A 12188-nucleotide genomic window follows, 5' to 3' on the forward strand; every position below is an offset into this window, starting at 1 on the left:
CCATGTGTATTAAAGTAATCTACTTACTATTTCATGGTTATTAAGAAAAAGTAACACCAAAATGTCTGTTACAAACTAAACTATTACTCTTCTTCCTTATGGTGAACTGTATAGGAGTCACTTCTTTTGAGCACTGTTGAGCCAATTCATTGTTCAGTTCTTGCACTGTGATGACTTCCTGAAAGCATGTGCTTTTCCAGGAAGTCTAAATGTCTTGAGGTTAGTGCCAGAACAAGATGTGGGACTTCATTTCTATAGCTGAATGTGGAGAACACATTAGCACCTTCAACTGTCCAATACCTCTGCTCTGAGATGAGTCAGCATATGACTGCTGCTTTGATCAACAGAACCTCAGTTACGGTGCAGTTATAAGAAATTTGTTAGGTTACTGCTGAAATGGTAGAAGTATCCAATTAGGAGATTAATTCTGAAGCCTAACAGCCCTTTGCTTGTTAAGAAAGCTGGTATTATCAGATTACATCTCAGTAAATGTTTAATTACAATGTTCTATGTCCTTGCCATTGAGTTTTACCTACTTTCTATCTAGATATCGATGAATGCCAGTCTTCGCCTTGTGGATATGGTGCCACGTGTATAGATGAAATAAATGGATACCGATGCACTTGTCCTCCTGGAAGAATTGGTCCTAGGTGCCAAGAAGGTATTCCTGTATCTGCTATCAATCTTTACCCCAAAACCAGTAGGGTACAATGTAGCCAGTACAGAGTTTACATACAGTAGTCTGATGTGGAAGAAACCGTAACTAGTATTTTTTTGATTTAAATTTGTATAGCTTCAGTAATTCAAAGAGGTGAAGTGTCTGAATGTGCCCTTTTGGGTTTTTTTTCTTAGTGATTGGAATTGGAAAGCCTTGCTGGCTTAAGGGAATGACCTTTCCCCATGGCAGCAGGTGGGATCAAGAATGCAACAACTGCCACTGTTTGGATGGCCGTATTGACTGCACGAAGGTAGGTGTTTTGACCAATTTTCTTAAATCCTTCTGGCTGAAACAAGCTTAGTGTTCTTCATGCACAAGTTAATCTGTGTCTCCCAAACTGCCTTTTAAAAAAAAACGAAACAAAACCCTCTAATGACTTCCTGTAAAAGTACTTGTGGGATTGTCTCTAATCATAAACTACTCTCCTACTCTCTACCTGCTAGAACAAGCTGCCTAAAAGCACAAAGGCACTTTTGCAGAAAAGGAAATATGAACTGGAATGGAATAATGATCCTTGAAAGGATAATAAATGACTCTGCTAAAGCTTTGCAAACACAGTTTTAGAGCTCCTAATTTTGTGATACATTAGTTCCAAGGTAAAGAACATGTAGGCAGGGAAGTTGCTTCAGCGGTAATAATTGTCTTTTTGTTTCATGCTTCAGAAGGTTTATGAATTGACAAATGGCAACTTTTGTGTATTTATTATGAACTGTATCCTGGTGGTTGTGACTTAAGAAAAATAATACTAGCCTAAATGCAGATTGAACTTGTTAATATCTGCTCCAAGCCTTTCAGCTCTCCTGAGATAGGCTTTCTCAGTGGATTTGTGGTACCTGTGCAGCTTTACATCACACCTGGAGAGAGACAAGATCAGTGCTGCAGACAAGTTGCAAGGCTAAGTGGGTGGTTCCAGATGAGCACTAATAATGCTTAAAACATTGCTTCACACAGCAGTCTCCCATGTTTCACTGGAAGCACCAGTTTAAAAACCTCGAGGTCTTACTATTCTATCCAGCCTTAATCTTACTTGGTTTAGCTAGGTGTGCACTGTAGGTAAAGATAGAACTAAATCTTGCAGTTAGTCATTTAGGAATGCTATTTTAGACCCTTTGTGGTGTTGTGATTTGAAGTTTGAGATATCTTCAGAAGGTAACAGTATGTGAAAGTAACTAGAATCTCAGAAATTGTTGTGTGGTAAATACAGACAACTTGCCTGTGTGTGGTGTTTGGTTCTTTCATGGAACAAACATGTTTTCTTGCTGACAATTGTGCTTTAAGAAATCTGTAAATACCCAAACTAATAGCTGTATAGAATTATTGTATAGAATCTTCAAGGTTGCATCATGAAATGGAGCTGTGTTTGGAAGCTTGCTGTACCTCAGCAACTTGGTAACAGCATACTGTTTTCTTTTGGGAGAGTGGTTGAAATGATGGTGCTTATCACCAGTGTGTATTAGCTCTTAACATCTTCAGTGTTCTGTGGCAAGGATCTCAGTACAAATATTGAAGAGAAATTAATTCTTCTGGAGAGGTGTTTCTAGATTATAGAAGCTTAGATGACTAGTTTAAAATAAATGCTTGAACTTCTGTATAGCTCAGTTACATGGGACAAATCTGTAAGCCTCCAAGGAGATATGGCCAGTCAGTGGTGTTTTGGGTAATTTTTGCAGTTTTTGCTCTTTTGTCCATACAAAATATCTTTGTGCAAGAGCAACTCTCTCCTGCTAGGACTGCGGCAGTATTGAAATAGAATTTTTTTTTGCGGTCAGTAGTAGATCGTGACCATTTTATGAGAATTGCTTATTTTGATTTGATGCATAAAAGCAATTAACTGCAACAGTTCTTTGTTCTTTTTACTTTCTAGGTGTGGTGTGGGAAAAAGCCTTGTCTGTTACACAAACACTGGGATAATTCAAATAACCAGTGTCCCATGGGTCAAGAATGCCGGGAGAAGTATATGAAATGTTTTCAGCCACCATGCACGGCCTGGGGAGAATGCAGTGCCTCTGAACCTCTGCCTGCCAATATCAAGTGTCTGCCTAATTCTGGATACTTGGACAATGACTGTGCTAGAATTACTTTAATTTTTAACGGAGACAAAGTCCCCCAGGTGAGGGCAGAATTATGGCAATATGTGTAGGAATATGTTCTATGTCAAAGCATGGAAGATTAATGTTTCTGATATGATTTTTTGCTGTCATAAACTTGCTAAATTTATTATTAGACTCTTCTGTTGCTATTAATTGTGCTTTGTCTAAAAGGCGAGGCAAAATTAGGGTTTGTACTGAACATTTTATTTTCTTCTTTAAATCTCAAAGAACTACTTTCTCACATTTCAAGATGGGCTCACACTGTACTATGGTAGTCATGCAAGATCAGTTTCTCACCCTTCATTCCAAAACCCTGTTCTTCATTTCTCTGTCCTTTCTTGCTGCTCCCTTTGCTGCCTTCATCAGGTCTCAGTAACTGCAAAAACTCTGAAGATGCTTATTTTTATGTACTATTTTCTACTTTAAATAGTCATACAATCTCCCTTGCTTCTAACAGGGTACTACAACTGAAAATATCTGTTCTGAAATCCGGTATTTACCAGCTACTAGGAGTGTTTCTAGGGACAGAACTCTGATAATATTATGTGATCTGTCTTACTCCACAGAGAATGCAGTGGAAGTTGCTATTGTAAGTATGAGACTTGTATTAGTATATATATAGGATCTTTTTCTCTTATTAGTTTCAGCTGGGGAAGAGGTTGTTTAAGCTTGTTTCACTTCAATGCAGATACTGCAATCTGTGGCTTAGTGTGACTGCAAAGCAATTTTGTGATCTTGCAATTTCCTGTAGTGCTAGATAGCTGAAACTGCAGGTATCATTAATGACAGAAGGCTACCGCAACCTCCTGATAAATTACTCTGAAGACTAATTCAGCTGAAACTAGTGAACAGGTGCCTATCTTTTCTGTCAGGAATCTTGGGCTATTGACCTTCTCAGTAAGCCACAGTTGCAGGTGGCTGGATTGGGTCTTATGAAGAAGTTTCTGCTGTGCATATGGAGTATGGCTGCTGGAGGTGTTCATGGCAGGGGCGTTGGAACTAGATGATCTTAAGGTCCTTTCCAACCCAAACTATTCTGTGATTCTATGAAATACGTGAGTGGGAAGTGGAAGGAGGTGTAATTTGAGTAGATGAAAGTAACTGTTGCTCTATTGAGGTAAAGACTTGCTTTAGAAGCATGAGAGCCCAATCACTCAGTGCTTGTGAATTGCTTAATTTCCAAGACTGAGTTAATTTTCGTAAAATGTTTTATCCGGGAAAAAGCTGGATTGTCTGTCTTTATTGTAAAGAACATGCTGATGCAAGAAGCAAAGTGTATGGTATAAATAGAGCAGACTGTTACTAGTCCAAGCTTCTATCTAGATAATCCACATGTCTTGAAGTACTCCATACTATGACTAAGTTTAGCTCAGCAGTGTAAGTAACATGGAAGTCAGCTGCCTTTTATTTGAGGGATGCTAGATTATCAAGTAGGCATGTTACCCACCAAGTCTTGACACTGCCTCTACAGTTTGGATAGAGCCAACCATTGCTACGGTAAACTTTTTGGGGACACTATTTGTAACTCCTGTCAACTAATTCAACCTAGTGAACTCAATTAAGATGTAGCTGGATGCAAAAAGTAGATTTCCACGGTTAGGTGATTGCAATAGCTTCTTGTTTTTCCCCTTCTCTCCCTTTAGTCTTTTGTCCCGCATCAAGATGAAGAAGATAATAGTCTCATACAGAATGCTGCTAATACAATAGTAAATGCAATCACTAAGCGGCAAAACAGCACTGTTATGTTGGCAGTAACTGAAGTCAAAGTAGAGACCATTGTTGTTGGGAATTCATCATCAGGTAAGGTTCCCGATGCATGCATCCTGTGCATGTGTGTGTGAGCATTTTCTGTTCCCCTAGTGTCAGTCTTACCTTTACACATTGGGGAAAATGATAGGTTGGGTTGTTTGTTTAATTGCTATTACTAACTGAAGAGAAAGTAGCTTTAAAATCAAGGTTCTGTGCCTGTGTGCAAGTTTCTTAACCTCATCCCTTACATAGTATCCCCACCTACCGTTGCCACTATTTTGACTCTGACTTCCAACCCCATTATCCAGTCTAAGCATACTTTTCACAAGATCAGAAGTTCTTTTCATGGGCTGTTCAAATCCTTTCCAATTCTCCTACGTTAACCTTAACCCAGCCTCAGCCCTTGACGCTGCTGCACTGTAGAAGCTGAGACTGTGAAGTAGTAAAACTATGGTAAGGGCAAAGACACATAGTGTGACACTAACTCTCTTCTGAAGCACTTATGTATTATTTACCTTAAAAAGAGTTAAAGATGTCTAGTATCTTCCAATAGTTGGTCATGATAATGTAAAACTTTGTTCTCTTTCAACATGTGCTTCTCATTAGTACATAGCTGGTTTAAAATGTAATGTTCATTTCTCTTAATGAGGATATGGTGTCATTGGAGAGACCTTTATCTCTGAATACTGTCTTTCCAAGAGCTATGCCAAAATAAGCAGTTAAAGATTTTGAGTCCTTGTGTGTGGATAGACTTCAACTTCTTGCGGCTAGTGGTAGAGAATGGTTTCCAGACTCATCATTTTGATGTAGATGCTCAGTATTGACCACTGGCCCCTAGTCCTTTAATTAGAGTTGTTATGAAATAAACTGTAACCTGGAGACTCATGTTCCTTGACTTGATTTGTTTTTTTGTTAGCCCTTAATTGGGTGAAGTAGGTGGAAACCTATTACAAAATGTGGTATAAAGCCCTGTGCCTGTGTTGAGAATATCATTTCTGTGGGATGCTCAAGTGCCTAGATGGAGATGATCATTTAGACACAATTGATTTCCTCTAGCTTTAAGGAAAAGTATTCTGAATTTGGAATCTGTATACATACAGGAATGGTTTCCGAGAGAAATAATCTGAGTCTGTGTGGCTGGGAGAGCGCTAGTGGAGTTTTGTGATTGGGAATGTAGAGAAAAGCAATTGCTTCAACTTGTTTTGTTTATTCGTTGAGCAGCAAAGACTCTAATCTCTAGTGACAATATTCTGGTGTCTTACTCGAAAGTAAAACCAGAATACCCTAAAGAGTGCATGACTGATTTGGTTACACAGCTCTAACCTGAATGTTTTTTGAGGTAGCTGGTACGTAAATGTCTGTGGAGTTGGTGGCAAAGGACTCTTCTTTCTGATAGTAAATGCGGGACTTATTTCTGATGCAAGTGCCAGTTCTTCTAGAGCAATTTAGAGGTATAGTACTCTCACTAGCCTGTCTCCTACATGGATAGACTCTTTTTTTTTTTTTTTTCTTAAGAGTATTACTGAGTTTTTCTGGGCCAACTTAGCATAGGTGCTTGACAAAGAGATGCTGCTTATATAACCAGTTTGTCTGGGGTAAAACCTTCAATGTAACATCATTAAGCAGAGAAAACTCTGCCTTAGTTTGAGTTAGTAAAGAGCATTTCTAGATGGAATAGTGCATTCAAACAGTTATTAGTGTGCTGTAATGACATCTTCCTTCCTTCTTCCTAAAAGTCTTTCTCATGCTCACCTGTAGTTATGTATGGATACTTCTTTTGCGGATGCCCAGTGCTATGTATCTAGTTTTATTAACTCAAGACTTTGTTTTTGTGTGTGTGTTTTTCATTTGCCTTCTAGATTATTTGGTTCCAATTCTTTGTGTGGTATTTAGCATTGTATGGCTGACTTGTATAATCATCTGCATGTGGTGGACTCGGAAGAGAAGAAAAGAGAGAGAGAGAAGTCGTCCTCCCAGAGAAGAGGGTGCCAATAACCAGTGGGCGCCTTTAAATCCCATACGAAATCCTATAGACAGATCTTACAGTAACAAAGACATTCGTTATGAATGCAAAAACTTCATATCTCCTCAAAAAAGAACTTGTGATGCAGTAGAGGAGTATGTAGAGTATGAGGAAGAGGAGGAAGAAGAGGAGGAAAGAGATGAGGAAATGGACAAATTCCTCTCTCACAAACTCGCAAAGCCTTTGCCCACAAAGGCATCTGACACATCAGAGAGCAGTCCAGTAAAGAAATCCCATCAAATAGGCAAAATGGACAACAGATCTGTAAAAAATGTGAATGCATCAAACTTTGAAGGCAGTAGAGACTAACCTGTATTTGGAATGTAGGCAGGCTGCGCCTACACTTACTGGGGAGGGGAAAAATTGACATCTCCGCTTTGCATCAAGGACTAAAAATATCTGGAGTCAAATGTTCATAGTTTCTTTATTTTGCGTAAAAAAAAAAAATAAATAAAAATAATAAATAAAATTTATTTTGTTTCTTTAGCCTTGTATAAATTATTCAATGACTGTCAGATGAAAAAAATGAGTAATCTTTGATAGTTGCTATTTTTGTAAAGTTTACTTATAATACACTCGCTGTGTGGCAGAGGAGAGGTTGTATTTTCAATATGTGTAAAGTTTATTACAAAAGACTGTACACTGTTTACAGAATGTATTTCTTTTTATTACTTGCTCTAATTTAATGGTGGCTTTAAAACCTCCTGGTTGAGGAAATTGTGTGAACTTTAAACTGCTTTCTTGACTTTGAATCTCTATTAATGGCAGCTCACTGCACTTGTTACGTTAGTAGCTTCTGTAAGATTTTTCCAAATTTGCCTTACACACTTTGTAATAGGAACAAAAAAAAAAATTATAGAGATCTTTCAACTGTGGATTAAAAGTGGCCTTTTTATTTCTGTTGAATTACTTTAGAATTGCAGTATTGAAGCATGTGACAAGTGCCTTGAGATTAAACTTTTTCTATAGCAACTGTCAAAGACTGCCGTATCAATATAGTAAAATTGTGAGAACTCTAGGTTCCCCAACTGACACAGTTTATTTTCTAATAGTGAAAGTGCTTTTTTTGTAAATATGTACATATTAAATGAATCACTCTGTATATTTGATTTAATAACTTAAATATTTTGGTCTTTTTTTTTTTTTTACATGTCATTCCTTTTAATTTATGTTGCAGAAAAAGGAGGCTTTATGGCAGTTTATAAGACTTTTTTTGGTATTATGTCCAGATTAGAAAATGATGTTAATACAATCAATGTTAGGAATCTGTTGGTCATTTGTATTTACATAGGAACATAACCACTTACGTGTAAATAGATCCAGAAATGTTTGTTTATCCCCATGTTCAGCCCATCTCAAGAACACTAACAGGTGCATCTACTGTACAGTACCAACATAGCGAGGCATTGTTGTTTTTCTTTTGTGAATACGTTAATTACATGTGGTATTACTTTTTTGCGTTTAAATACAGGCCTAATGAAGGGAACAATATTTTCCTCAATCTTGTTTCTGTTGTGCTTTATTCATCTTTTGCTCTAAAGAAAAAAGGCTGGCAAGCTCAGAGGATGGGAGTACCTCATTAGAAATGGGTATTTGTCATGGAAGGCTTATGCATTTGTGTTGTTGGGTTTTTTTTTTTTTAAGGCTTTTATTATTGCTATTAACTGGGCAAAACTATAAGTTTATTTTACTTACTGAAGAAGCATAACACTACATACACCTAGTTACCCTACCAGTGAGAGGAGTGGAGGTTTGAGAGTATAAACTCTGGCCCATGAACAATGTAAACATGAATGTTTTGAAATCAGTTATTTTATACAGGAATGCAGGATTTGCTTTGCAGGATCTTCTGTTTTAGTACTTTTTTTTTTGACATGTTCTTAAAAAAACTTTCAGAAAAGAAACTATTTATTAAAGCATTTTATAATGATGTTTGTTGTAACTTTTTTACTCGTGCTAAATATTCAAAACTTATTTTGATAACCTGGTTAGGAGTTAGTTTAGAAAAGGGTACTATCTTTCTCATGTTCCCCAGTATAATCCTGAGTATTTAAACCAAAACCACTTCTTTTTCCTGCTACTCTTGTAACTTTTTGTACTGTAATGCTGCTGTCTTCCATAATCTAATAAAATGATTCCCTCGTTGTGTGTAAGATACTTCAGATCGTGTTTGCTTTCCAAGTGCTTGGAGTTCTGATGCGATGAGGCTAAATGAAGGAGGAGTGACAGTCCTGATTTAATACAGGGTACTTCCCGTAACCTGAGCTAATAGCCTGCACACAAGTGCTAATACTTCCCCAGCCAGCTTAGCGGAGTTGTCCTCTGCCCGCTGCTGCAGCACTGACTGCACAGAAGGTGATATCCTCCCACATGGGTCTAGAGACATGGACATCTCCAGAACCTAACCCGGGACTCTCCTTGCGCTGCCTCTTTACAAAGCACAAAGGCTGGTCTTAGCTGACGGGTACTGACTGTGCATATGATGTGCCTTTTTTGAAAGCTGCTGAGCAGAGGCTTGTCAGAGCACTATGATCTTACTTCCTTGGGTGATAAGAGAGCTGTTCAAGCATGCAGGGACTTGAGGTGTTCTTGACAAATTCAATTGGATTTTAAAGTAATACTTTCCTGCAGCCATTCAGGCCTTTTATTTGTCATGTGCCAGTTTCAGTTTAGTAGGTCTATGCCTGTTTCCTATGGTGATTTCAACAGCTTTTGCGTAGCATGTTCTCTGTAGTAAAAGGTGAACTCTTACATAAGATAATGTGGAATATGAAAGTGGAATTTTTCCTAATAGCTATCAACCTCCAAAGCAGAATTGTAGATTCTAGCAGAGTTTTTATTCCAGTCATCATACAGTTACCTTGTTATTTTTCTTGAAGTATTGTCTTTATCTTGATAAGCGAGAGCAAAGTCAGTTCTCAAAATCAAATCCTATTGTTATCTTTGATTTTCACTTTTCGAATATGTCTCCTGTCCTTGACAAATGGATGATGGGGAGGGGGAATCTAAAGCTGAGATAAAGAACCAATGTGGTTTTTTTGTCATTGATGACTTCCCAAAATCAACTTCATGGTGCTTTGGAAAGACTTAGTGACTGCTGTTAGCTCCTCAGAAATAGTGGGAGCAACGCTATAACTGTTCAGGAGAGTGCCAGGTTTGAAAAATGTCTTTTTGTAAGTTGTGCTATTCTCAGAAACAGCAGTATTTGTGTATCCCCGCTGCAGAGAGCAGTTTCTGATGCTTACAATGTACTTAAAATGGCTAAGAGAATGCTCCTTATTGGAGGTTTTACATGAATGCAAATAAATGTAGTGGGTGTCACTGCTGTGGGCAAAAGGAAAAATAATAGAGGGTTTTATATACATACAGAATAAGGCTGTTGCTGTTCTGTCATGCAGCGGTGAGCTGGCCCGCTACATTTGAAAGTGCTCATTTGGCTTCTCTCCCATTACTGAAATGCTACATAAAGTAACGGCATCACAACAGTGGTCATCACCCACTGCTCCAAAGGGTCAGAGCATTCCCCTGTGGCTGATACTGTGTCCAGGATGTGATCCCCTGGAGATTCACAGAGCCAGCAGGAACAAGTCTTAAACATGGTAGTGCTGTTTGCCTGCCAAAACCAAGAATTATTTTATGCCACGTTCATATGATGACCAACGGCGAGTTGTGTAGACTGAGATATGTGAATTATGTGAAATAAGATGAACAAAAGAGGAGGGTGAACAAAAAGTGAACTTGCACAGTTTAACCTTGATCTGTTTTATGCAGACTTTATTTCTGTGCTGCTCTTAAATTAATTGCATGTCTTCTTCACTTGCTCCATATCGCCTTATTTTCAGTAGTTTTGTTTCTATTTTACTTATTTTTACATGGAATGTTAAACTTGTATGTCTCAACTTCTTGCTGGTGCACATGTGCTAAGTGTTATGTTACTTCCAGAATAACACCTTTGAGATCTACATAATGAGGAAAACTAGTGAATGGGCTCTTCTTTGAGATTTTTTCTAAGCAAAGAGTGGTTCCAGGTTAATTTTTCTTCTGTGATGCTCTCTTCAGGATCTGATGCTAACCCGAAACCCTTGGTGAGCTCGATTCTTTTGGCCGCTTGCTGATGTCTGGTTTGTTCTCCAGCAGACCATGTAATCAGTCCTCTTAAGACCACACAATGCTTCTATGGGAAGCATCTATTAGTTCATACAGCAAAATAACTTGCTGCTGCCCCACACTTTTTTCAAGAACAGCCTAAGCGTTGAAAGGCATTTTAGTCACTTGCTTGAAAGCTGCAGAGAACATTAGTTGCAATGCCAGTTGTTGAGGTAGCTTGGACAATAAAGGATTGGTGCAGTGTGGAATTAACTTGTACAGGAACTTAGGTTGGTTCAATTTGGTCACACACAGTATCTGTCTCACTGTTCATGAGTACTGATGGGCTGTCACAGTCCTTTGGATGCAACAGAGGAAGGGTGAACCTGAAGAAGAGTTTGAGTAGCTTGTGAACCATCCTACGCAATCTAGCTGTGACCTTTGGGGTCTGCTAGTGAGCAAGGAGCATAGAGGTTGGCTTTGCTTTCCTCCTGTCTTGGCAGTAAAGTAGGTGTTTGAGTCGCTCTTGGTTGGAATCTTACTCTTGCTTTGGGAAAAATACGTGAATCTCAGACTTGCTCTGTTCAGTCCAGCAAAGCAGTGTCGAACTAGCCTCTTGTCCTTATTTCGTCACAGATGGCAGCTTATAAAATAGTAAAGGAACAAAAGGTCACCTTGGGAATAAGATATGACTAAATCCTTCCCATGTTCATACCTTTTAAACACCCATTCTCATGCACGCAATTTTCAGTACAGATATGTGGAAATTTTTGCTTTTGTTCTGCATACTAGTGATTTCTTTCAGCATGACAGGGACTTAGACTAAGAGCAAAAACCTCTCCAAACACTTGAGTGTAAACATCTGCTTGCAATCAGATGTTTACAAATGAATGTCATGAGTAATATTCTTAAATAGAATGTCTTTTTTTTGTTTCCTCTGCATACATCGCTAAGTTTCATGGTTCATTGGGTCACCTTTTCCCTTGCAAAAGCTACTAAAATCTGGGTGGTTTATATGAATATCCTTTTTATAAAGAAGAAACAGACATTGTACAGGGAAGTGTGTGTGTTCATAGCACTAAGTTGGTCTTACCAATTAGTTGGACAGGGACCCAACGTTCCTGCCTCAAAGTTAACAATCCAGGTTATTTGCAGAGAATCAGCACGATTTGCACAAGGCATGTAATTTCCCGAGGACTGAGCAATGCAATCTTGATTCTTGCTGCCAATAACAAGTCCCATAGTCCATACCTATAACCTGTTCCTACAACTGCGCAGCCAGAGCACATCCTTCTCAAAGAGTACTTTGAAATAACTTTGAAAGGTGTATATAAATCAACTAGCTTGGGTGAAAAATGACCAAGTCTTTAGAAACTCAGAGGAGATAATTCAGTTTCCTTCCCCAGCACCAAAGCTGCTGCAAATTTTCCTAGATGGGCAAAAAAATCCTGGAAACAAACAGACTGTGTTTGGGAGGTGTTATACTTCTGTGTTGGATGGACCACTTGGTGGATACGAAATT

General features: G+C 38.4%; 1 protein-coding gene across 1 annotated transcript in view; it reads left to right on the plus strand.

The window, feature by feature from the left end:
• JAG2 (jagged canonical Notch ligand 2) overlaps nt 1-8742 on the plus strand; it is a 67189-nt gene extending 58447 nt beyond the window's left edge. Inside the window, exons 21-26 of the mRNA XM_030484048.1 lie at nt 548-661; nt 853-968; nt 2583-2828; nt 3266-3397; nt 4452-4608; nt 6417-8742. Coding sequence (XP_030339908.1) covers nt 548-661; nt 853-968; nt 2583-2828; nt 3266-3397; nt 4452-4608; nt 6417-6889 — 1238 coding nt within the window. The 3' untranslated portion in view covers nt 6890-8742. The remainder of the gene's footprint in view (nt 1-547; nt 662-852; nt 969-2582; nt 2829-3265; nt 3398-4451; nt 4609-6416) is intronic.
• Nucleotides 8743-12188: the final 3446 nt, after the last annotated feature.

Source organism: Strigops habroptila, chromosome 4 (assembly GCF_004027225.2).
Source record: "Strigops habroptila isolate Jane chromosome 4, bStrHab1.2.pri, whole genome shotgun sequence".
Lineage (NCBI taxonomy): Eukaryota > Metazoa > Chordata > Aves > Psittaciformes > Psittacidae > Strigops > Strigops habroptila.